Source organism: Hemitrygon akajei, chromosome 28 (assembly GCF_048418815.1).
Source record: "Hemitrygon akajei chromosome 28, sHemAka1.3, whole genome shotgun sequence".
NCBI classification, from domain to species: domain Eukaryota; kingdom Metazoa; phylum Chordata; class Chondrichthyes; order Myliobatiformes; family Dasyatidae; genus Hemitrygon; species Hemitrygon akajei.
Window position 1 is genome coordinate 45393944 of NC_133151.1, and position 26357 is coordinate 45420300.

At 48.6% G+C, this 26357-nt stretch overlaps 1 protein-coding gene across 1 annotated transcript in view; it reads left to right on the forward strand.

Moving 5' to 3' along the window:
• The first annotated feature begins 659 nt into the window (after positions 1-659).
• LOC140717584 (uncharacterized) overlaps positions 660-26357 on the forward strand; it is an 86581-nt gene continuing 60883 nt past the window's right edge. Inside the window, exons 1-3 of the mRNA XM_073031158.1 lie at positions 660-723; positions 1851-1961; positions 24958-25003. Coding sequence (XP_072887259.1) covers positions 1861-1961; positions 24958-25003 — 147 coding nt within the window. The 5' untranslated portion in view covers positions 660-723; positions 1851-1860. The remainder of the gene's footprint in view (positions 724-1850; positions 1962-24957; positions 25004-26357) is intronic.

The following is a 26357-nucleotide window of genomic DNA, read 5'->3' on the forward strand; positions in this document are numbered from 1 at the left end:
AAAATTACAAATGTGCCTCCACTCTTTAAAAAGGGAGGGAGGCAGAAGAAAGGAAATTATAGCCTGACTTAGTAGTTGGGAAGATGTTGAAATTCATTATGAAGGATGAGGTTTCAGTTTTCGTGGTAAAATAGGCTGCAGTCAGCATGGTTTCCTCTTGCCTGACAAGCCTGTTGGAATTCTTTGAAGAAATGACAGTGGATGTTGTTTAGGGAAATGGATCAGCCATGATGGAAAAGTAGAGAAGACTCAATGAGCCAAATGGCCTAAGTGAGGTTTGGGAGAGGCGGCCATGCTTGGGGAAAGGGGAGGTGAAAGGTCAGGAGAGGGGCCTGTGGGGGGGGAGGGGCTGAGCGTTTCTGATTGACGGCAGGGGCGGAGCCTGTGTGCGGCCCGCCCGGTTCAGGGCAAGGGGCGGGGCTCAGGGCTGACGTGTGACTGACAGCAGGGGGCGGGGCCAGTGGGCGGCCCGCCCGGTTCAGGGCAAGGGGCGGGGCTCAGGGCTGACGTGTGACTGACAGCAGGGGGCGGGGCCAGTGTGCGGCCCGGTTCAGGGCAAGGGGCGGGGCTCAGGGCTGACGTGTGACTGACAGCAGTGGGCGGGGCCAGCGCGCCCTCAGCGGAGTCGGCGGGAAAGTTTAAATGGCGGCGGCGCTTCCGCGGGTTTGAAGTGAACGTCTCGCCTTTCCTCCCCTCCCACCCTCACTCGGCCAGGCGCCAGCTGTGAGTCCGGGCACCCTGAGGACCTGGTCTGATGTGGACACATTAAAACTGAGGGAAAAATGGCCCCGGGGGGGGGGGGGGGGGACAGGGTAAGGGTGGGCACTGGGATGGGGTAACAGGCCCCCTGGGGTAAGGATGGACACTGGGATGGGTATAAGGCTCCCTGGGGTAGTGCTGGGATTTGGGATGGGTATTTAGACTCCCTGGGGTAAGGATGGGCATTGGGATGGGGATAAAGCCCCCCTGGGGTAACACTGGGTTTTGGGATGGGTATTTAGATCCCCTGGGGTAAGGTTGAACACCGTGATGGGTATAAGGCTCCCTGGAGTAACGCTTGGCCTTGGGATGGTGATAAAGCCCCCCTGGGGTAACACTGGGTTTTGGGATGGGCATTTAGATCCCCTGGGGTAAGGTTGAACACCGTGATGGGTATAAGGCTCCCTGGAGTAACGCTTGGCCTTGGGATGGTGATAAAGCCCCCCGGGGTAACGCTGGGCTTTGGGATGGGCATTTAGATCCCCTGGGGTAAGGTTGAACACCGTGATGGGTATAAGGCTCCCTGGAGTAATGCTTGGCTTTGGGATGGTGATAAAGCCCCCCGGGGTAACGCTGGGCTTTGGGATGGGTATTTAGACCCCCTGGGGTAAGGATGAACACTGTGGTGGGTAAGGCTGGGCTTTGGGATGTGGTAAAAATGCCCATGGAGTGAGGCTTGGCACTGGGGTGAGATATAAGGAGTGCACCATATAAGAGGTGGATAAGGCCCTCTGAGGCAAGGGTGGGCACTGGGATGGGGTAAGAGGCCCCCTGGGGTAAGGCTGGGCACTTGGATCGTGTGTGTCTCCCTCGGGTAGCTTTGGGCACTGGGAAGGGGTGTATGGCTGGGCCATGGTATGGGGTAGGCTGGGCACGTGTGGCAGTGTGTAAGAGCTGGGTTCTGCCCGGGCTGGTTTCTTCACACTTAATTCTGGAATTCAGGTTGATGGGTTGGGGCCTCGACCTTGGATGCACAGATCTGTGATGGTCTCAGGTGGAGGTGGGCACCATGGACTTTGAGATAAGATTGGGCATAGAGAGCCCCAGATGAATTTAGGGAATGCTAATGTCTCTTTCCTGTCTCCTTGTAGTAACGGCATAATGGGCTTGAAAGCCTTCATGTACCCTCTGCCAGAGACACGGTTGATCCACGCGGGGAGGACCGTTTACAAACTCAAAATGCGTTACAGTCACCATATCAGGTAAGCTCGCTGAAAAACACTGGCCCAAACCATCGAATGGGCGTTCATTTTTTTGGCTTTCAAGGTGCATTCTAACTTGAAGTTGAAAACATAAAAATGAGAAAGTCTGCATTTGCTGGAAATCCAAAGCAACTAGGTAGCCTCCAACCTGATTTCATGAGTATTAATTTTTTCCTTCGGGCAAAAAAAAACACTACCCTTACCCTCCCCTCTTCTTCTATTCCCCACATTGCTCTCTTAATTCTTCTCACCTGCCTATCACCTCTCTGGGCCCCCTCCTCCTTCCATGATCCACTCTTCTCTCCTATCAGATTCCTTCCTCCCCATCCCTTCACCTTTCCCACCCACCTGGCTTCACCCATCACCTTCTAGCTACCCGCCTTCCCCTCCCCCCACCTTATTCTAGCGCCTTCCCCTTCCTTTCCAGCCCTCAAGAAGGGTCTCAGCTCAAAAAGTCAATTCTTTATTCATTTCCGTTGATGCTGAGTTCCGCCAGCATCTTGTGTGTGTTGTTTTGAAGTTGAGTTTAATGTCATATGCACAGGTGCAATGAAAAACTTACTTGCGGCAGCGACGCAGGCACATATCAGCTCCTGCCTGAGAGACAACTTGCATCCGCTCCGATTTGCCCACCGGAGCATCAGATCCACAGCAGATGCCACCTCATTGGCTCTTGACTCAACCCTGGAACATCAGGGCAGCAAAGATGCGTACATCAGGATAGTCTGGTGCGTCTCGGATCTGTGCTGGGACTATTCTTTGTTGTCTATATCAGTGATCTAGATGATAATGTGGTAAATTGGGTCAGCAAGTTTGCTGAGGACACTAAGATTGAAGGCGTTGTGGACAGCAAGGAAGGCTTTCAAAGCTTGCAGAGGGATCTGGACCAACTGGAAAAATGGGCCAGAAAATGGCAGATAGGATTTAATGCGGACAAGTGTGAAGTGTTGCATTTTGGAAGGACAGATCAAGGTAGGACGTACACAGTAAATGATAGGGCACTGAGGAGTGCAGAGGAACAAAGGGAGGTCAGATAGATAATTCCCTGAAAGTAGCGTCACAGGCAGACAGGGTTGTAAAGAAGGCTTTTGGCATCCTGGCATTCATAAATTAAAGTATTGAGTATAGGAGTTGGGATGTTATGGTGAGGTTGTATAAGACATTGGTGAGGCCATATTTGGAGTATTGTGTGCAGTTCTGGTCACCGAATTACAGGAAGGATATCAGTAAGATTGAAAGAGTGCAGAGAAGATTTACTGGGATGTTGCCAGGTCTTCAAGAGTTGAGTTACAGGGAAAGATTGAACAGGTTAGGACTTTATTCCTTGGAGCGTAGAAGAATGAGGGAGGATTTGATAGAGGTTTACAAAATGATGAGGGGTATAGACAGAGTAAATGCGAGTAGGCTCTTTCCACTTAGATTAGGAGAGATAAATACGAGAGGACATGGCTTTAGGGTGAAAAGGGAAAGGTTTAGGGGGAACATGAGGAGGAACTTCTTCACTCAGAGAGTGGTGGGAGTGTGGAACGAGCTGCCATCTGACGTGGTAAATGCAGGCTCACTGTTAAGTTTTAAGAATAAATTGGATAGATACATGGACGGGAGAGGTCTGGAGGGTTATGGACTGGGTGCATGTCAATGGGACTAGCAGAATAAAGTTTCGACAGACAAAGGGCCAAATGGCCTGTTTTCTGTACTGTAGTGTTCTATGGTTCTACAAGAAACATTAACGATCAGCATAAATTATGCGTGGAAAAACACGAATTAGAAGAAAAGAGAGCCTTTTGTGATACAAAATGGTCATTGTGCCACTGTGCCTCTTCTCGTTACTGCCGTTGTGCTGATGGTACTCACTCAACAATTGAGAGCGTTTCCCTGCCTGTGCCATCAGATTATTGTGTTGCCCATGAACATTACCTCTTTAGTCCAGCATGTCTTTTTTTTTGGAAATTTTATTTAATTGCTTTTTTAAGTAATTACAAGAGTGGAAAAAAAAGTATATATCCCTTCCCCCCCTCCCCTTAACCCCTCCCCCCAGTATGTCTTTTTGTACTTTATATTAATTGTATTTCTTATGTACTGCTGCCCCAAAACAACACATTTCACATTATGCTCAGTAGTTAGCGCAACACGATTACAACTCGGGGCGTTGGAGTTTGGAGTTCAATTCCGGTGTCGTCGGTAAGGAATCAGGAACAAAATTGGGTTTAATATCACCAGCACATGATATGATATTTATTAACTTTACGGCAGCAGTACTATGATGTTAGAGAGAAAAAAACTGAATGATGGTAAATAATATATATACACATAGACACAGACACACACACAATAGTTAAAAAAGTAGTGAGGTAGTGTCATGGGTTCAATGTCCATTCTGAAATCTGATGGCAGAGGCTAAGGAGCTGTTGCTGAATTGTTGAGCGTGTGCCTTCAAGTTCCTGTACCTCCTCCCCGAAGGTAACAATGGGAAGAGGGCATGGCTTGGGTGGTGGGGGTCCTTAATGATGGACGCTGCCTTTTTGATGGAGCTGACTATGTTTAGGACTCTCTGCAGCTTACTTTGATCCTGTGCAGTAGTGATCCTGATACCAGAGAGTGATGTAGCCAGTTAGTATGCACTCCACGGTACAAACGTAGAAGTTCGCAAGTGTTTTAGGTGACATATCAAATCTCCTCAAACTCCTAATGAAGTATAACCGCTGTCTTGCCTTCTTTATAGCTACATCGATATGTTTGGTCTGGGTTAGGTCCTCAGAGATGCTGACACCAGAAACTTGAAATTGCTCATTTTCTCTACTACTGATCCCTCTATGAGGATGTGTGCATGTTCCCTCATCTTCCCCTTTCTGAAGTCCACAATCAGTTCTGTGGTCTTCCTGATGTTGAGTGCAAGATTGTTGCTGCAACGCCACTCAACTTACTGATATATCTGGCTCCTGTACACCCTCTGGTCACCATCTGAGATTCTGCCAACAATGGTTGTTATCATCAGCTAATTTATAGATGGCATTTGAGGTGTACCCGGCCACACAGTCTGCACATCCTCCCTGCGGAATGTGTGGGTTTTCTCCGGGCGTTCCAGTTTCCTTTGATGGTCCAAAGACATACTGGTTAGTAGGTTAATTGGTCATTGTAAAATGCCCCCCCCCCCCCCCCGATTAGGCTCAGAATTAATTCGGTGGGTTGCTGGGTGGCGTGGCTCGAGGGCTAGAAGGGTCTATTCCATGCTTTACCTCTACAGAAATAAAAATAAGTAATTATAAGTCAATAGAATAACTCTGATTCTGATCCTGAGACAGCAATGAGATCAGCAGGCTGGTTCAACAATGACTGAGTTACTGAAAGAGCAGAGAAAAATGGAAGTGACAGAAATCTGAAAGCAAAATGCAGAAACTCTGAAAATACTGGAAGCACTCAGCAGGTTAGACAGCAACTGTGAGGATGGAAATAGATGAATGCTTCAAGTCATTGGTTCCTTTTATCAATGGATGAACCATGGCAACCTCAATTGGGTAATCTCTCCAGAAAAAAAATGGTAGAAATTCAATGCACAAAATCAGTCTCAGTGTGGTTTTCGTGCTCGAATGACAGGAATTACCCAACTCTATCTGGCCGTGGTGTTGTCATCATACGGTTAATAATGAGAAAAGCATTGTCAGATCGAATGGAAAAGTCAACACCATTTCTTTCTCTAGTTTTAGCTTCATTTTATATTTTTATTATACACTCAACGGAAACTTAACTATGTACACCAGCTCGTTAATGTAACTATCCAATCATATGGCAGCTACAATGCATAAGGCATGCAGACACAGTCAAGAGGTTCAGTTGTTGTTCAGACCAAACATCAGAATGGGGAAGAAATGGGATCCAAGTGACTTTGACCGTGGAATGATGGCTGGTGCCGGACGGGGTGGGATCTTCACTCACAACAGAATCTAGAGTTTAGAGACAATGGTTTGAAAAAGTGAAGAAAACACCTGGTGAGTGAATATGTGTTAATGAGAGAGAGGTCAGAGGAGAATGTTCAGACTGTTTCAATCTGACAGGAAGGCAACAGTAACAAGTCGCCCCTCGTTACAACAGTGGAGTGCAGAACAGACGACACGTCGAACCTTGAAGTGGACGGGCGACAGCAGCAGAAGGCCACAAACAGACACTCAGTGGCCACTTTATTAGGTACAGCAGGTAGTGAATAAAGTGACCAACCACTGCGTGTACTTCTTGTGGGAGGGCAGTAGTTCTCGAAAGGTAATGGCAGGCTGCAGAGGTGGGAGAAAGGTACAGAAGCTGGTCGTGGAGCAGGGACAGAGTTGTGGGGCTGTGATGGGCAAACGTCCTTCCAATTCCATACGGGGAGGTGGGTGGTTCTGGAAAAGCAGCCAGAGGATTAAGAAGACAAGCCCGTGTGGCCCAGCGAGTCTGAATCCTATTCAATCCTACCTTAGAAGAAGGCTTGCAAGTGGCTATGCTCCATGTAGCGTTTGAAGAGACTTGCTGTGACAACATAGACTTTTGCAAGTTTTTACAGACGTACTGTGGATTCTGACTGCTCGCTGTGGAGGCTCCAATGCACAGGATTGAAAAAAAAAAAGCTGTACACACAGCAAGCTCCATTATGGGCAGAACCCTCCCCACCAGCGAGGACATCTTCAAAAGATGGTGCCTGAAGGACACTCACCATCCAGGACAGGCCCTCTTCTCATTACTACCATCAGGAAGGAGGTACAGGAGCCTGAATGTTTGTGGAACAGCTTCTTCCCCTCCATCACTAGGTTTCAGAATGATCCGTGAAACCATGAGCACCACCTAACCACCTTGCTCTCTTTCTGCTTTATTTATCTATTTATTTTTATGTATGTATTCCATTGTATGGTTGTCACAAAACAACAAATCTTGCGACATGTGTGTGATAATAAACTGGATTCTGATTCTGAGTCCTTCATGACCAAAAACCTATGGATGTGAATCTTTAACATCCACATTAATTGAGCTTCCACAGCTCTGTGAGAAAGATCTGAGAGATCCATGACATTTTTTCAAAATCTTTCCCTTTCTGTCAGTTCCAAGTGGCCAGATCCTGATCCAGAAGCTGTACTACCTGGTCAGGACTCTCCAAGAGACCAGCTCCTGATCCAGAAGCTGTACTACCTGGTCAGGACTCTCCAAGAGACCAGCTCCTTATCCAGAAGCTGTACTACCTGGTCAGGACTCTCCAAGAGACCAGCTCCTGATCCAGAAGCTGTACACCTGGTCAGGACTCTCCAAGAGACCAGCTCCTGATCCAGAAGCTGTACACCTGGTCAGGACTCTCCAAGTGACCAGCTCCTGATCCAGAAGCTGTACACCTGGTCAGGACTCTCCAAGTGGCCAGCTCCTGATCCAGAAGCTGTACTACCTGGTCAGGACTCTCCAAGTGGCCAGCTCCTGATCCAGAAGCTGTACTACCTGGTCAGGACTCTCCAAGAGACCAGCTCCTGATCCAGAAGCTGTACTACCTGGTCAGGACTCTCCAAGAGACCAGCTCCTTAACCAGAAGCTGTACTACCTGGTCAGGACTCTCCAAGTGGCCAGCTCCTTAACCAGAAGCTGTACTACCTGGTCAGGACTCTCCAAGTGGCCAGCTCCTTAACCAGAAGCTGTACTACCTGGTCAGGACTCTCCAAGAGACCAGCTCCTTAACCGGAAGCTGTACTACCTGGTCAGGACTCTCCAAGTGGCCAGCTCCTTAACCAGAAGCTGTACTACCTGGTCAGGACTCTCCAAGTGGCCAGCTCCTGATCCAGAAGCTGTACTACCTGGTCAGGACTCTCCAAGAGACCAGCTCCTTAACCGGAAGCTGTACTACCTGGTCAGGACTCTCCAAGTGGCCAGCTCCTTAACCGGAAGCTGTACTACCTGGTCAGGACTCTCCAAGTGGCCAGATCCTGATCCAGAAGCTGTACTGCCTGGTCAGGACTCTCCAAGTAGCCAGCTCCTGATCCAGAAGCTGTACACCTGGTCAGGACTCTCCAAGTGGCCAGCTCCTGATCCAGAAGCTGTACTACCTGGTCAGGACTCTCCAAGTAGCCAGCTCCTTAACCAGAAGCTGTACTACCTGGTCAGGACTCTCCAAGTGGCCAGCTCCTTAACCAGAAGCTGTACTACCTGGTCAGGACTCTCCAAGTGGCCAGCTCCTGATCCAGAAGCTGTACTACCTGGTCAGGACTCTCCAAGTGGCCAGCTCCTTAACCGGAAGCTGTACTGCCTGAGTCAGGACACTCACAAGGGCAATCCTCACAGCATCCATGATGTCATGTCCAGTGAGAACCACAAAGAGCCAATTTGCCTTACTGCAGCACTCTCTGTATGCTAACAGGCCCTCAAGAGCCAGAGATATTGGTCATCAAGATTTGGAAAGGGAGCAGGAGAAATAAGCATCTGACCCTTCTTAGAACAGATCTTCAACTACGACACCCTCTTCCAGGACTCCCTGCACAATTTTATTTAGAGCAACCTTTTTTTATGCCATGGACCAATACTATTAAGTAAGGGGTCTGTGAACCACTGATTCAGAGAGACAGCATGATAACAGGACCTTCTGGCCCAATGAGCACATACCAGCCAATTACACCCATGTGTCCGATTCACCTACTAACCAGTAGGTCTTTGGAAATGGGGAGAGTGTGAAAAGTCCTTACAGACAGTGGCATAGCGGTGGGTATTGAACCTGTGTCGTTGGTGCTCTAATATTGTATAATACCTCTTAACTCCAGTATGTATTTTTATATTTTATATTAATTGTATTTCTTATGTACTGCTGCCCCAAAACAATACATTTCACATTATGCTCAGTAGTTAGCACAACACGATTACAACTCGGGGCGTTGGAGTTTGGAGTTCAATTCCGGTGTCGTCTATAAGGAATCAGGAACAAAATCGGGTTTAATATCACCAGCACATGATATGATATTTATTAACTTTACGGCAGCAGTACTATGATGTTAGAGAGAAAAAACTGAATGATGGTAAATAATATATATACACATAGACACAGACACACACACAATAGTTAAAAAAGTAGTGAGGTAGTGTCATGGGTTCAATGTCCATTCTGAAATCTGATGGCAGAGGCTAAGCAGCTGTTGCTGAATTGTTGAGCGTGTGCCTTCAAGTTCCTGTACCTCCTCCCCGAAGGTAACAATGGGAAGAGGGCATGGCTTGGGTGGTGGGGGTCCTTAATGATGGACGCTGCCTTTTTGATGGAGCTGAATATGTTTAGGACTCTCTGCAGCTTACTTTGATCCTGTGCAGTAGTGGCCCCATACCAGAGAGTGATGTAGCCAGTTAGTATGCACTCCACGGTACAAACGTAGAAGTTCGCAAGTGTTTTAGGTGACATATCAAATCTCCTCAAACTCCTAATGAAGTATAACCGCTGTCTTGCCTTCTTTATAGCTACATCGATATGTTTGGTCTGGGTTAGGTCCTCAGAGATGCTGACACCAGAAACTTGAAATTGCTCACTTTCTCTACTACTGATCCCTCTATGAGGATGTGTGCATGTTCCCTCATCTTCCCCTTTCTGAAGTCCACAATCAGTTCTGTGGTCTTCCTGATGTTGAGTGCAAGATTGTTGCTGCAACGCCACTCAACTTACCGATATATCTGGCTCCTGTACACCCTCTGGTCACCATCTGAGATTCTGCCAACAATGGTTGTTATCATCAGCAAATTTATAGATGGCATTTGAGGTGTACCCGGCCACACAGTCTGCACATCCTCCCTGCGGAATGTGTGGGTTTTCTCCGGGCGTTCCAGTTTCCTTTGATGGTCCAAAGACATACTGGTTAGTAGGTTAATTGGTCATTGTAAAATGCCCCCCCCCCCCCTGATTAGGCTCAGAATTAATTCGGTGGGTTGCTGGGTGGCGTGGCTCGAGGGCTAGAAGGGTCTATTCCATGCTGTGCCTCTACAGAAATAAAAAATAAGTAACTATAAGTCAATAGAATAACTCTGATTCTGATCCTGAGACAGCAATGAGATCAGCAGGCTGGTTCAACAATGACTGAGTTACTGAAAGAGCAGAGAAAAATGGAAGTGACAGAAATCTGAAAGCAAAATGCAGAAACTCTGAAAATACTGGAAGCACTCAGCAGGTTAGACAGCAACTGTGAGGATGGAAATAGATGAATGCTTCAAGTCATTGGTTCCTTTTATCAATGGATGAACCATGGCAACCTCAATTGGGTAATCTCTCCACAAAAAAATGGTAGAAATTCAATGCACAAAATCAGTCTCAGTGTGGTTTTCGTGCTCGAATGACAGGAATTACCCAACTCTATCTGGCCGTGGTGTTGTCATCATACACGATTAATAATGAGAAAAGCATTGTCAGATCGAATGGAAAAGTGAAAACCATTTCTCTCACGAGGAAATCTGCAGATGCTGGAAATTCAAACAACAACACACACAAAATGCTGGTAGAACATTTGGCCTGCTGTGTTCTACCAGCATTTTGTGTGTGTTGTTGTTACCATTTCTCTCTCTAGTTTTAGCTTCATTTTATATTTTTATTATACACTCAACAGAAACTTAACTATGTACACCAGCTCGTTAATGTAACTATCCAATCATATGGCAGCTACAATGCATAAGGCATGCAGACACGGTCAAGAGGTTCAGTTGTTGTTCAGACCAAACATCAGAATGGGGAAGAAATGGGATCCAAGTGACTTTGACCGTGGAATGATGGCTGGTGCCGGACGGGGTGGGATCTTCACTCACAACAGAATCTAGAGTTTAGAGACAATGGTTTGAAAAAGTGAAGAAAACACCTGGTGAGTGAATATGTGTTAATGAGAGAGAGGTCAGAGGAGAATGTTCAGACTGTTTCAATCTGACAGGAAGGCAACAGTAACAAGTCGCCCCTCGTTACAACAGTGGAGTGCAGAACAGACGACACGTCGAACCTTGAAGTGGACGGGCGACAGCAGCAGAAGGCCACAAACAGACACTCAGTGGCCACTTTATTAGGTACAGCAGGTAGTGAATAAAGTGACCAACCACTGCGTGTACTTCCTTGTGGGAGGGCAGTAGTTCTCGAAAGGTAATGGCAGGCTGCAGAGGTGGGAGAAAGGTACAGAAGCTGGTCGTGGAGCAGGGACAGAGTTGTGGGGCTGTGAAGGGCAAACGTTCTTCCAATTCCATACGGGGAGGTGGGTGGTTCTGGAAAAGCAGCCAGAGGATTAAGAAGACAAGCCCGTGTGGCCCAGCGAGTCTGAATCCTATTCAATCCTACCTTAGAAGAAGGCTTGCAAGTGGCTATGCTCCATGTAGCATTTGAAGAGACTTGCTGTGTCAACATAGACTTTTGCAAGTTTTTACAGACGTACTGTGGATTCTGACTGCTCGCTGTGGAGGCTCCAATGCACAGGATTGAAAAAAAAAAGCTGTACACACAGCAAGCTCCATTATGGGCAGAACCCTCCCCACCAGCGAGGACATCTTCAAAAGATGGTGCCTGAAGGACACTCACCATCCAGGACAGGCCCTCTTCTCATTACTACCATCAGGAAGGAGGTACAGGAGCCTGAATGTTTGTGGAACAGCTTCTTCCCCTCCATCACTAGGTTTCAGAATGATCCGTGAAACCATGAGCACCACCTTACCACTTTGCTCTCTTTCTGCTTTATTTATCTATTTATTTTTATGTATGTATTCCATTGTATGGTTGTCACAAAACAACAAATCTTGCGACATGTGTGTGATAATAAACTGGATTCTGATTCTGAGTCCTTCATGACCAAAAACCTATGGATGTGAATCTTTAACATCCACATTAATTGAGCTTCCACGGCTCTGAGAGAAAGATCTGAGAGATCCATGACATTTTTTTCAAAATCTTTCCCTTTCTGTCAGTTCCAAGTGGCCAGATCCTGATCCAGAAGCTGTACAACCTGGTCAGGACTCTCCAAGTGGCCAGCTCCTGATCCAGAAGCTGTACTACCTGGTCAGGACTCTCCAAGAGACCAGCTCCTTAACCAGAAGCTGTACTACCTGGTCAGGACTCTCCAAGAGACCAGATCCTTAACCAGAAGCTGTACTACCTGGTCAGGACTCTCCAAGAGACCAGCTCCTGACCCAGAAGCTGTACTACCTGGTCAGGACTCTCCAAGAGACCAGCTCTTTAATCAGAAGCTCTACTACCTGGTCAGGACTTTCCAAGTGGCCAGATCCTGATCCAGAAGCTGTACTACCTGGTCAGGACTTTCCAAGTGGCCAGATCCTGATTCAGAAGCTGTACTACCTGGTCAGGACTCTCCAAGTGACCAGCTCCTGATCCAGAAGCTGTACACCTGGTCAGGACTCTCCAAGAGACCAGCTCTTTAATCAGAAGCTCTACTACCTGGTCAGGACTCTCCAAGAGACCAGCTCCTGATCCAGAAGCTGTACTACCTGGTCAGGACTCTCCAAGAGACCAGCTCCTGATCCAGAAGCTGTACTACCTGGTCAGGACTCTCCAAGAGACCAGCTCCTTACCCAGAAGCTGTACTACCTGGTCAGGACTCTCCAAGTGACCAGCTCCTTAACCAGAAGCTGTACTACCTGGTCAGGACTCTCCAAGTGGCCAGCTCCTTATCCAGAAGCTGTACTACCTGGTCAGGACTTTCCAAGAGACCAGCTCCTTAACCAGAAGCTGTACTACCTGGTCAGGACTCTCCAAGTGGCCAGCTCCTGATCCAGAAGCTGTACTACCTGGTCAGGACTCTCCAAGTGGCCAGCTCCTTAACCAGAAGCTGTACTACCTGGTCAGGACTCTCCAAGTGGCCAGCTCCTTAACCAGAAGCTGTACTACCTGGTCAGGACTCTCCAAGTGACCAGCTCCTTACCCAGAAGCTGTACTACCTGGTCAGGACTCTCCAAGAGACCAGATCCTTACCCAGAAGCTGTACTACCTGGTCAGGACTCTCCAAGAGACCAGCTCTTTAATCAGAAGCTCTACTACCTGGTCAGGACTCTCCAAGTGGCCAGCTCCTGATCCAGAAGCTGTACTACCTGGTCAGGACTCTCCAAGAGACCAGCTCTTTAATCAGAAGCTCTACTACCTGGTCAGGACTCTCCAAGTGGCCAGATCCTGTCCCAGAAGCTGTACTACCTGGTCAGGACTCTCCAAGTGGCCAGCTCCTGATCCAGAAGCTGTACTACCTGGTCAGGACTCTCCAAGTGGCCAGCTCCTGATCCAGAAGCTGTACACCTGGTCAGGACTCTCCAAGAGACCAGCTCCTGATCCAGAAGCTGTACTACCTGGTCAGGACTCTCCAAGAGACCAGCTCCTGATCCAGAAGCTGTACTGCCTGGGTCAGGACTCTCCAAGAGACCAGCTCCTTAACCAGAAACTGTACTACCTGGTCAGGACTCTCCAAGAGACCAGCTCCTTAACCAGAAGCTGTACTACCTGGTCAGGACTCTCCAAGAGACCAGCTCCTTAACCAGAAGCTGTACTACCTGGTCAGGACTCTCCAAGTGGCCAGCTCCTGATCCAGAAGCTGTACTACCTGGTCAGGACTCTCCAAGAGACCAGCTCCTTAACCAGAAGCTGTACTACCTGGTCAGGACTCTCCAAGAGACCAGATCCTTAACCAGAAGCTGTACTACCTGGTCAGGACTCTCCAAGTGGCCAGCTCCTTAACCAGAAGCTGTACTACCTGGTCAGGACTCTCCAAGTGGCCAGCTCCTTAACCAGAAGCTGTACTACCTGGTCAGGACTCTCCAAGTGGCCAGCTCCTTAACCGGAAGCTGTACTGCCTGAGTCAGGACACTCACAAGGGCAATCCTCACAGCATCCATGATGTCATGTCCAGTGAGAACCACAAAGAGCCAATTTGCCTTACTGCAGCACTCTCTGTATGCTAACAGGCCCTCAAGAGCCAGAGATATTGGTCATCAAGATTTGGAAAGGGAGCAGGAGAAATAAGCATCTGACCCTTCTCAGAACAGATCTTCAACTACGACACCCTCTTCCAGGACTCCCTGCACAATTTTATTTAGAGCAACCTTTTTTAATGTCATGGACCAATGCCATTAAGTAAGAGGTCCGTGAACCACTGATTCAGAGAGACAGCATGATAACAGGACCTTCTGGCCCAATGAGCACATACCAGCCAATTACACCCATGTGTCCGATTCACCTACTAACCAGTAGGTCTTTGCAAACGGGGAGGGCATGCAAAGTCCTTACAGATAGTGGCATAGTGGTGGGTATTGAACCTGTGCCGTTGGCGCTCTAATATTGTTACGCTACTATGCTCTGTACTCTCTTGATTTATTTCATGTTCAAAGTAGACACAATACCGAGTCTCCACAGCCTCCAAATATTCATCTTCAAGTAAGTACATTTCTCCTTATCTCAGTTCTGAGCAGCCGGTCCTAGGTTTCTGAGGCTGTGGAACCAGGATGCCTGAGACTTGTACACAGTACTGTATTTGTCAACGTGGAGCGGAGAGCGAGTTTGTAATTCGGATGGGAGCAAAGGATGTTGGGAATGGCGAGGGTTGAGTGCCATGGGAGGGGTGTGGGACAGGGGGCAGAGAAGGAGTGTCAGGGGTGAGTGGTTGGTGAGAGTTCAGGCACCAGGCAAGGTCATTTGATTCCTACTCCCTCCCCTCTCCCTTCCCCTTTTCCCAACCATGATTCCTCTCTCCCTGCCCCCTTCCCACTCTCAGTCCACAATAGAGACCCAGATCAGAATCAGGTTTATCATCACTCACACGTGTCAGGGAATTTGTTTTTTTCCTGCAGCAGTACAGTGCAAAACGTAAAATTACTACAGTGCTGTGCTAAAGTCTTAGACAATCTAGCCATATATACAGCGCCTTGAAAGTTTTCATGTTCTCTTGTTTTACAACATTGAATCACAATGGACTTAATTTGGCTTTTTTGACACCGATCAACAGAAAAGTGAAAATAAATTTCTACAAATTGATCTAAATTTATCACAATTATTAAATACATAATGATTGCATAATTACTCAACCCCTTCAACTCAATACTTAGTAGATGTACCTTTTGCAGCAATTATAGCCTTGAGTCTGTGTGAATAGGTTTCCATCAGCTTTGCACATCTGAACACTGCAATTTCCCCCCATTCTTCTTCACAAAGCTGCTCAAGCTCTGTCAGATTGCATGGGGATTGGAAGTGAACAGCCCTTTTCAAGTCCAGCCACAAATTCTCAATTGGATTGAGATCTGGACTCTGACTTGGCCACTCCAGGACATTAACTTTGTTGTTTTTAAGCCATTCCTGTGTAGCTTTGCTTGCTGAAAATCAAATCTTCTCCTAAGTCACAGTTTTCATTTAGTCTGATGGCCAAAAAGCTCAATTTTGGTTTCATCAATCCAAAGAACCCTCTTCCAGCTGATTTCTGGCAAACTCCAGCCGAGATTTCACGTGAGTATTTTCCAACAGTGGCTTTCTCTGTGCCACTCTCCCATAAAGCTGTGACTGGTGAATCACAGTGAATCAACAGTTGTTGTATGCGCAGTCCCTCCCATCTCAGCCACTGAGGCTTATAACTCCTCCAGTGTTGTCATAGGTCTCTTGGTGGCCTCCCTCACTAGACCCTTTATTGTACGGTCACTCAGTTTTTGAGGATGGCCTGCTCCAGGCAGATATACAACTGTGACATATTCTTTCCATTTCTTAATGATTACCTGTACTCCAAGGGATATTCAGTGACTTGGAAATTTTCTTGTATCCATCTCTGACCTGTGCTTTTCAACAACCTTTTCGTGGATTTGCTTGGAGAGTTCCTTTGTCTCTATGGTGTAGTTTTTGTCAGGATACTGACTCACCAGCAGTCGGACCTTCCAGATACAGGTGTATTCTTACTACAATCAATTGAAGCTCCTTGTCTGGACACAGTGATCTTCATTTAATTGATTATGACCTCTAAGACCAGTTGGCTGACCCAGTGATGATTTGGTGTGTCATATTAAAGGGGCTGAATACTGAAGCAATTGATTATTTTGTATTTTATATTTGTAATTAATTTAGATCACTTTGCAGAGATCTTTTTTCACTTTGACACAAGTCTTTTTCTGTTGATCAGAGTAAAAGAAAGTCAAATTAAATACACTGTGGTTCAATACCAGTGTATCAAAACTTCTGGGGTGTGTGTGGGGTGAGGAGGGGTTGAATACTTCTTATAGGCACTGTATGTGCCCAAGATTTTTGCATAGCTGTTTTCTTGTGGACAGAAGTACCAGAGATGGAGGTGTATGAAGTTATGTGAAGCCTCGACAAGGTGAAAAGTAGGCACCTATTTCTCTTGGCAGAGATGTTAATAACTTCAGTTCATAGTGATTAGAATGCTCTTCCCTGTTCACCAACTCCCCAGCTCCCTCTTCTCCAGGTATTTTCTCATGCTCTTATCTCATCCCTCACCGATATCAGGAACCCAAGATGAAGGAACACTGTGGTCTCCTGAAACCAGGCACATATTAGGGGCAGCCTTGCAGAGCAATTTTGTTGAATCTGGAGAGTGGACCCTAAACCTGGAGTTAACTGTCACCGCTCTAACCCATCTGCCTGTCACCGCTCTAACCCGTCCGCCTGTCACCGCTCTAACCCGTCCGCCTGTCACCGCTCTAAACCGTCCGTCTGCGACTCCACTCTAACCCGTCCGCCTGCGACTCCACTCTAACCCGTCCGCCTGCCACCGCTCTAACCCGTCCGCCTGTCACCGCTCTAACCCGTCTGCCTGTCACCGCTCTAACCCGTCCGCCTGTCACCGCTCTAACCCGTCCGCCTGTCACCGCTCTAACCCGTCCGCCTGTCACCGCTCTAACCCGTCCGCCTGTCACCGCTCTAACCCGTCCGCATGTCACCGCTCTAACCCGTCTGCCTGTCACAGCTCTATCCCGTCCGCCTGTCACCGCTCTAACCCGTCCGCCTGCGACTCCGCTCTAACCCGTCCGCCTGCCATCGCTCTAACCCGTCCGCCTGCGACTCCACTCTAACCCGTTCGCCTGTCACCGCTCTAACCCGTCCGCCTGTCACCGCTCTAACCCGTCCGCCTGTCACCGCTCTAACCCGTCCGCCTGCGACTCCGCTCTAACCCGTCCGCCTGTCACCGCTCTAACCCGTCCGCCTGCGACTCCGCTCTAACCCGTCCGCCTGTCACCGCTCTATCCCGTCCGCCTGCCACCGCTCTAACCCGTCCGCCTGCGACTCCACTCTAACCCGTCCGCCTGTCACCGCTCTAACCCGTCCGCCTGTCTCTGCACTAACCCGTCCACCTGCAACTCCACTCTAACCCGTCCGCCTGTCACCGCTCTAACCCGTCCGCCTGCCACCGCTCTAACCCGTCCGCCTGCGACTCCACTCTAACCCGTCCGACTGTCACCGCTCTAACCCGTCCGCCTGTCACCGCTCTAACCCGTCCGCCTGTCACCGCTCTAATCCGTCCGCCTAAGACTCCACTTAACCCGTCCGCCTGTCACCGCTCTAACCCGTCCGCCTGTCACCGATCTAACCCGTCCGCCTGCGACTCCGCTCTAACCCGTCCGCCTGCGACTCCACTCTAACCCGTCCGCCTGTCACCGCTGTAACCCGTCCGCCTGTCTCCGCTCTAACCCGTCCGCCTGTCACCGCTCTAACCTGCCCGCCTGCGACTCCACTCTAACCCGTCCGCCTGCCACCGCTCTAACCCGTCCGCCTGTCACCAATCTAACCCGTCCGCCTGCCACCGCTCTAACCCGTCCGCCTGCCACCGCTCTAACCCGTCCGCCTGCCACCGCTCTAACCTGTCCGCCCGCAACTCCACTCTAACCCGTCCGCCTGCCACCGCTCTAAACCGTCCGCCTGCCACCGCTCTAACCCGTCCGCCTGCGACTCCACTCTAACCCGTCCGCCTGTCACCGCTCTAACCCGTCCGCCTGTCTCTGCACTAACCCGTCCACCTGCAACTCCACTCTAACCCGTCCGCCTGTCACCGCTCTAACCCGTCCGCCTGCCACTGCTCTAACCCGTCCGCCTGCGACTCCACTCTAACCCGTCCGACTGTCACCGCTCTAACCCGTCCGCCTGTCACCGCTCTAATCCGTCCGCCTAAGACTCCACTTAACCCGTCCGCCTGTCACCGCTCTAACCCGTCTGCCTGCCACCGCTCTAACCCGTCCGCCTGTCACCGCTCTAACCCGTCCGCCTGCGACTCCACTCTAACCCGTCCGCCTGCCACCGCTCTAACCCGTCCGCCTGTCACCGATCTAACCCGTCCGCCTGCGACTCCGCTCTAACCCGTCCGCCTGCGACTCCACTCTAAACCGTCCGCCTGCCACCGCTCTAACCCGTCCGCCTGTCTCTGCACTAACCCGTCCACCTGCAACTCCACTCTAACCCGTCCGCCTGTCACCGCTCTAACCCGTCCGCCTGCCACTGCTCTAACCCGTCCGCCTGCGACTCCACTCTAACCCGTCCGACTGTCACCGCTCTAACCCGTCCGCCTGTCACCGCTCTAATCCGTCCGCCTAAGACTCCACTTAACCCGTCCGCCTGTCACCGCTCTAACCCGTCTGCCTGCCACCGCTCTAACCCGTCCGCCTGTCACCGCTCTAACCCGTCCGCCTGCGACTCCACTCTAACCCGTCCGCCTGCCACCGCTCTAACCCGTCCGCCTGTCACCGATCTAACCCGTCCGCCTGCGACTCCGCTCTAACCCATCCGCCTGCGACTCCACTCTAAACCGTCCGCCTGCCACCGCTCTAACACGTCCGCCTGCGACTCCACTAACCCATCCGCCTGTCTCCGCTCTAACCCGTCCGCCTGTCATCGCTCTAACCCGTCCGCCTGTCACCGCTCTAACCCGTCCACCTGCGACTCCGCTCTAACCCGTCCGCCTATCACCGCTCTATCCCGTCCGCCTGTCACCGCTCTATCCCGTCCGCCTGTCTCCGCTCTAACCCGTCCGCCTGTCTCCGCTCTAACCCGTCCGCCTGTCACCGCTCTAACCCGTCTGCCTGTCACCGTTCTAACCCGTCTGCCTGCCACCGCTCTAACCCGTCCACCTGTCTCTGCTCTAACCCGTTCGCCTGTCTCCGCTCTAATCCGTCCGCCTGTCACCACTCTAATCCGTCCGCCTGTCACCACTCTAACCCGTCCGCCTGCGACTCCACTGCTCTGTTGTAGCCATGCCTGTCTTTAAGAATCTCATCCACCTTCTGGTTTGCACACCATCGCATCCTGCAAGGTGGGAGTGAATATCACAAATGGCGGTGAAGCATCCCTCTCTGATGAACCTAGTCCCCTTGATCAGGTGACTAACAATGCATTTGCATGAGCCCCCTCAGTACCGATAACCCCGTCATCTCTGTCTTGGACATTCTTCAGGAGGTTGTCAAGGTGTGATGGTGTCCTTGGTCTCAAGTGTTTAAAAACCTGCGCGGGCCAACACTCTGGAGTGTTCAGGGACATCTTTAACCTCTCTCTCTCCTAAGGCCTGCTTCAGGATGGTATCTTTTCTACTAGTGACTTGCATCAAGACACAGACAGACAGACATACTTTATTGATCCCGAGGGAAACTGGGTTTCGTTACAGTCGCACCAACCAAGAATATAGCAATATAAAACCATAAATAATTAAGTAATAATAAATTGTGCCAAGTGGAAATAAGTCCAGGACCAGCCTATTGGCTCAGGGTGTCTGACTCTCCGAGGGAGGAGTTGTAAAGTTTGATGGCCACAGGCAGGAATGTCCTCAGTGTTACATCTCGGTAGAATGAGTCTCTGGCTGAATGTACTCCTGTGCCTAACCAGTACATTATGGAGTGGATGGGAGACATTGTCCAAGATGGCATGCAACTTGGACAGCATCCTCTTTTCAGACACCACCGTCAAAGAGTCCAGTTCCACCCCCACAACATCACTGGCCTCGCGAATGAGTTTGCAAGAACTACCATCTGGTAGTGCTTAGGTCCTTGTGATGAAGTGCTCTGAGTGATTGATTGTGGCTCATATCTACCGTTCCAGCAAGGACGGACCAACTTCAATTCACCTATTAACGTAGGTCTACAGTAGTGGCTGTCACCTGGACAACACAAGCATTGACTACAGCACAGCATTCAACACCATCATCCCCTCAAACCTTACTATCAAGCTCCGAAACCTGGGCCTCCATATCTCCCCCTGCAATTGGGTCCTCCACTCCCTCGCTGGGAGAACACAATCAGTACAGAGTGGAAACCTCTCCTGCTCTATTCTTACGACTGCGCGGCTCCAATGCCATCAACAAATCCGCCGATGATACCAGTGTGGTTGGTAGAACCATGGATGGTGGTGAGGAGTCAGATAGCTCAGAAGGGAGAGAGGTGTCGTAGCAACAAGCTTGCACTGAACGTCAGCAAAGCCAAGGAACCGACTGAGAAGTGGAAGTCAGACAAACAAAAGCAGTCCTCGTTGTAGGACTTTCAGTGCAAAGAGTGAGCAGCTCAAGGTCCTGGGTGCCAACACGTGTGGCAATCTGCCCTGGGCCCAGCACATGACGAAGGCACACCAGTATCTCAACTCAGAAGCCCAAGGAGATTGGAGACTGATAACCCTCCACAGATGTACATTCTGACTGGCTGCATCACAGGCTGGGAATTCCAGTGCGCAGGGACACAGAAACAGGTGGCACTCAACCAGTCCCAGCCTCTGGAGGAGGTAATATCTGAGGAAGACTACGTTTGTCATGAAAGGCCCTCACCACCTGGAACATGCTGACTTCTCAATAAAGCCATCAGACAGGAGGAAGTACTGGAGCCTGAAGACCCACATCTCAAGGTTCAACAACAGGTTCTGGTCAGACTACTCGCCCTAATATAATCATGTTTATTTTTGCATTAGTGTCTCGGCCCGAAACGTCGACAGCGCTTCTCCCTATAGATGCTGCCTGGCCTGCTGTGTTCCACCAGCATTTTGTGTGTGGTGCTTTATTTTTGCATATTCTGTTGTGAAAGTTACGTGTGACTTACCATGAGCGCCATGGTGGTGTAGTGGTTAGCACAACGCCACTACAGCTTGGGGCGTTCCGGAGTCTGGAGTTCACTTCCGGCGCCGTTCCGTAAGGAGTCCCTGTACGCCATCCCCGTGGGATGTGTGGGTTTTCTCACACAGTCCAAAGGCGTACCGGGTAGGTTAACTAGTTACTGTAAACCGTCCTGTGATTTGGTTAGTGTTAATCGGTGTTGTGGGGTTGCTGGGGCAGGGTGGCCCAAAGGGCCGATGTATCGCTAGGTAAGTAAAGCATAATTTATGTTAGTTGAGGTTTATGGAAGATATGTTGTCATGTTTGTTATGTGCTGTAGTTCTGCTGTAAAAAGCCAGCTTTCATGCCATTTATACTCATCGAGTTTATTGTCCTACACACATCTGTACATAGGTGCAATGCAAATCTTACCTGCAGCCACATCACAGGTACAAGGCATCAGGTAAGCAGTATTCAGAAAAGAAGCAGAGAATACACACAATTTTTACAAGGGAGAACACAATTAAAGCAAAGAGTCCATTTTAGTGCAAAGACTTGCTAAAATGTAGTTTTTAGGGCTGTGTTGGTTGGTTCAAGAACCTTATGGTTGAAGGGAAGTAGCTGTACATGTGCTGAGGGATTTCAGGCTTCTGTACTTTCTGCCCAATAGAGACCCTTCAGATGTACAGGAATTAACAGTCGACGTTTCAGACTGGGACCGTTCAGATGGAGAGGAATTAACAGTCGACGTTTCAGACTGGGACCGTTCAGATGGAGAGGAATTAACAGTCGACGTTTCAGACTGGGACCGTTCAGATGGAGAGGAATTAACAGTCGACGTTTCAGACTGGGACCGTTCAGATGGAGAGGAATTAACAGTCGACGTTTCAGACTGGGACCGTTCAGATGGAGAGGAATTAACAGTCGACGTTTCAGACTGGGACCGTTCAGATGGAGAGGAATTAACTGTCGACGTTTCAGACTGGGACCGTTCAGATGGAGAGGAATTAACAGTCGACGTTTCAGACTGGGACCGTTCAGATGGAGAGGAATTAACAGTCGACGTTTCAGACTGGGACCGTTCAGATGGAGAGGAATTAACTGTCGACGTTTCAGACTGGGACTGTTCAGATGGAGAGGAATTAACAGTCGACGTTTCAGACTGGGACCGTTCAGATGGAGAGGAATTAACTGTCGACGTTTCAGACTGGGACCGTTCAGATGGAGAGGAATTAACAGTCGACGTTTCAGACTGGGACCGTTCAGATGGAGAGGAATTAACAGTCGACGTTTCAGACTGGGACCGTTCAGATGGAGAGGAATTAACAGTCGACGTTTCAGACTGGGACCGTTCAGATGGAGAGGAATTAACAGTCGACGTTTCAGACTGGGACCGTTCAGATGTACAGGAATTAACAGTCGACGTTTCAGACTGGGACCGTTCAGATGGAGAGGAATTAACAGTCGACGTTTCAGACTGGGACCGTTCAGATGGAGAGGAATTAACAGTCGACGTTTCAGACTGGGACCGTTCAGATGGAGAGGAATTAACTGTCGACGTTTCAGACTGGGACCGTTCAGATGGAGAGGAATTAACAGTCGACGTTTCAGACTGGGACCGTTCAGATGGAGAGGAATTAACAGTCGACGTTTCAGACTGGGACCGTTCAGATGGAGAGGAATTAACAGTCGACGTTTCAGACTGGGACCGTTCAGATGGAGAGGAATTAACAGTCGACGTTTCAGACTGGGACCGTTCAGATGGAGAGGAATTAACAGTCGACGTTTCAGACTGGGACCGTTCAGATGGAGAGGAATTAACAGTCGACGTTTCAGACTGGGACCGTTCAGATGGAGAGGAATTAACAGTCGACGTTTCAGACTGGGACCGTTCAGATGGAGAGGAATTAACAGTCGACGTTTCAGACCGAGGCATTTCAAATGGAGAGGAATAAACAGTCAATGCTTTGCACCGAGGACCTTGACTGTTTATTCCTCTCCTTGGATGTTGCCTGACCAGCTAGGTCCCTCCAGCATTTTTTCTGTTACTCTCCACAGCAATCCAGTCCACACCCCATTGGAGATATTCCTTTGTACCATACGTCCTTTCCCCACCCTCTGTCCAACTTAAACCTAATTTGTTTGCACTCTCTCCCAGCTCTGAAAAAGGGAGTTTTAATCCCCCCACCCCCACCCCTGTCCCCTTCCCACGGCGCTCCCCCCAGCCATTCCCAACATCCTTTGCTCCTGCCAGATTTACAAACTCGTTCTCTACTCCACATTGACAAATACAGTACTGTGCTAAAGTATTGGGCACCCTAGCTATATATCTATCTATCTCATCCATCCGACTGACCGACCCTCCCCAGACTTGGTGATAAAATTCCATCAGACGGCATTATAGAAGCAGCCAATGAAACACTACTCACAACTGCAATCTCCAGCGTAACGGAGACCTATAACCTGATACATGCATTGGCAGCAGGGTGCAAGATGCAGGCAGGGACAGCACAACCGAGCTGCAGCAACTGTGTACAGGGACTTCTGCACTGAGTATGGATTGGACACTCCCTCGTCCAAATGGGAACCTCCCGAGAAGGTAGAGGAGAATGACAGAACTAAGATCCTGTATCCTGCCAGATACAGACCGATAAGCGGCCAGAGTGATACTGGACAAGGAGCGGGAGAAAGCAATGGTAATTGATGTGGCAGTCCAGAATGACAGTAACGTCAGGAAGAAAGAATATAAGAAGCTGGGCTTCAAAGGGCAGATGGAGAGGATGTGGAAGGTTAAAGCCAGTGGTGATAGGAGCACTTGGAGCTGTGACACCTGGACTGGGAGAGTGGCTCCAATGAATCCTAGAACAACATGTGAGATCTTCATTCAGAAGAGCAAGGATACTGCACTGAACCCTCAAGCTCCCAGGCCTCTGACAGAGGATCCGAGATCAGGGAAAAATACACACACACCCCACCCACAAGGGGCAAGAAATTTAAATACGTGTGTGTATGTGTCTAAGACTGCATGGCTGACGTTTGTACTATACTGTTATCTGGATAAGGGCCATAATGACCTGGGAGTGAGACTGGACTCAAGTTTAATTTTTCAACGGGTGTGTCCCAAATGTAAATTAAAGCCGTTAAGACAAAGCGGTTTGCATTGGAGCGTGGGAGTTAAATTCATTGCATTAAATGTTTCTCATCTAAGGCAGAGGTTAGATCGTTTGACCACTATCCTCATGTTCTCTTGCACTGTTTATGCAAATGTAAACCGGTATAATTCGCAACTTTTGAATGAATGAGTCATCCCGATCTTGTACCATGGTCGCTTTGATTTTTATGCTATTTAACGATGTTTCTTATTTAATTTCATGGCATACAGTACTGTGCAAATGTCTGAGGCACATATATATATAGAGAGCCAGGGTGCCGAAGACTTTTGCACAGTACTATAGTAATTTTATGTATCGCACTGTACTGCTGTTGCAAAAAAGAAGCAAATTTCATGACCTGTGTGAGTGATGATAAACCTGATTCTGATCTGGGTCTCTATTGTGGACTGAGAGTGGGAAGGGGGCAGGGAGAGGGGGATCATGGTTGGGAAAAGGGGAAGGGAGAGGGGAGGGAGCGGGAAGCACCAGAGAGACATTCTGTAATGATCAGTAAACCAATTGTTTGGAATCAAATGACCTTGCCTGGTGTCTCAGGGCTGGGTGTGTCTGTACCCACCCCTGACACTCCTTCTCTGCCCCCTGTCCCACACCCCTCCCGCGGCGCTCCACCCTCACCATTCCCAACATCCTTTGCTCCCGACAGATTTACAAACTCGCTCACTGCTTCACGTTGACAAATACAGTACTGTGCAAAAGTCTTAGACACCCTGGTTGTGTATATGTGCCTAAGACTTGTGCATAGGAATGTACATTGATTGTATAAATACATTTTTTGACTTCTGCATTAGATGTGGGGTTACCTGGTGTCACATATTCAAAACCTTTCCACTTTTACAGAGAAGACTTGGGAATAAACAGAGAGCAAGTTGGACAAGAGTTAGAGGTATGTTCAAATTCTTTTGGCAAACAAATATTTAAGTTTGATAGATGGTATTGCATTGATAATTAACAGGGTGAATGCCAGACCCCCACCACATGGGAAGGTGGAAGTATTAACATAGTTGATAGTGGCTAATGGCTACGTGATATTATGTCTTATTTAAATTTAGAGAAGATCCGCTGCTCAGTCTTAAATTCAAAACAATCTTTTTATGATATCTGGGGACCTTTCCTAAATTACTTTTCCAATTTATAAAGTTTAACAGTGCACAGACTTTTATGTATATTTCTATCTTCTCTTCTTAAGTGAATATGTTTTTTTTTCTAATTATCCATTATCATCCATCAGCTTTTTTCTTTGGTAGTTAGTAGGGGGTTGTCTTTTTTTATATAAAAAATTTATTTTATGATGTATGACCTATCTTTAAATTTTTGATTACAGAGTGGTATACCTTTATGTGATGTGCTATAACATTTTGATCAATTTTATTACAATATATGAATGTACACACTTTATATTGAGATGTATCTATGTGTTGCACTCTGTAAATCTTGTTTTTTCTGAATAAAAATATTGTAAAAAGAAAAAGAAAGATAGTGGCTGAGAAATCCAATCTTAAAAATGGGAAGTCTAGTCAAGTCAAGTCACTTTTATTGTCATTTCGACCATAACTGCTGATACAGTGCATAGTAAAAATGAGACAACGTTTTTCAGGACCATGGTGTTACATGACACAGTACAAAAACTAGACTGAACTACGTAAAAAAACAACACAGAAAAAAAACTACACTAGACTACAGACCTACCCAGGACTGCATAAAGTGCACAAAACAGTGCAGGCATTACAATAAATAATAAACAGGACAATAGGGCAGTAAGCTGTCAGTCCAGGCTCTGGGTATTGAGGAGTCTGATAGCTTGGGAGAAGAAACTGTTGCATAGTCTGGTCGTGACAGCCCGAATGCTTCGGTGCCTTTTCCCAGACGGCAGGAGGGAGAAGAGTTTGTATGAGGGGTGCGCGGGGTCCTTCATAATGCTGTTTGCTTTGCGGATGCAGTGTGTAGTGTAAATGTCCGTAATGGCGGGAAGAGAGATCCCGATAATCTTCTCAGCTGACCTCACTATCCGCTGCAGGGTCTTGCGATCCGAGACGGTGCAATTTCCGAACCAGGCAGTGATGCAGCTGCTCAGGATGCTCTCAATACAACCCCTGTAGAATGTGATGAGGATGGGGGGGTGGGAGATGGACTTTCCTCAGCCTTCGCAGAAAGTAGTGACGCTGCTGGGCTTTCTTTGCTTTGGAGCTTGTGTCGAGGGACCAGGTGAGATGGAGCACAGTCGTGGGTCAGCAGAGTGA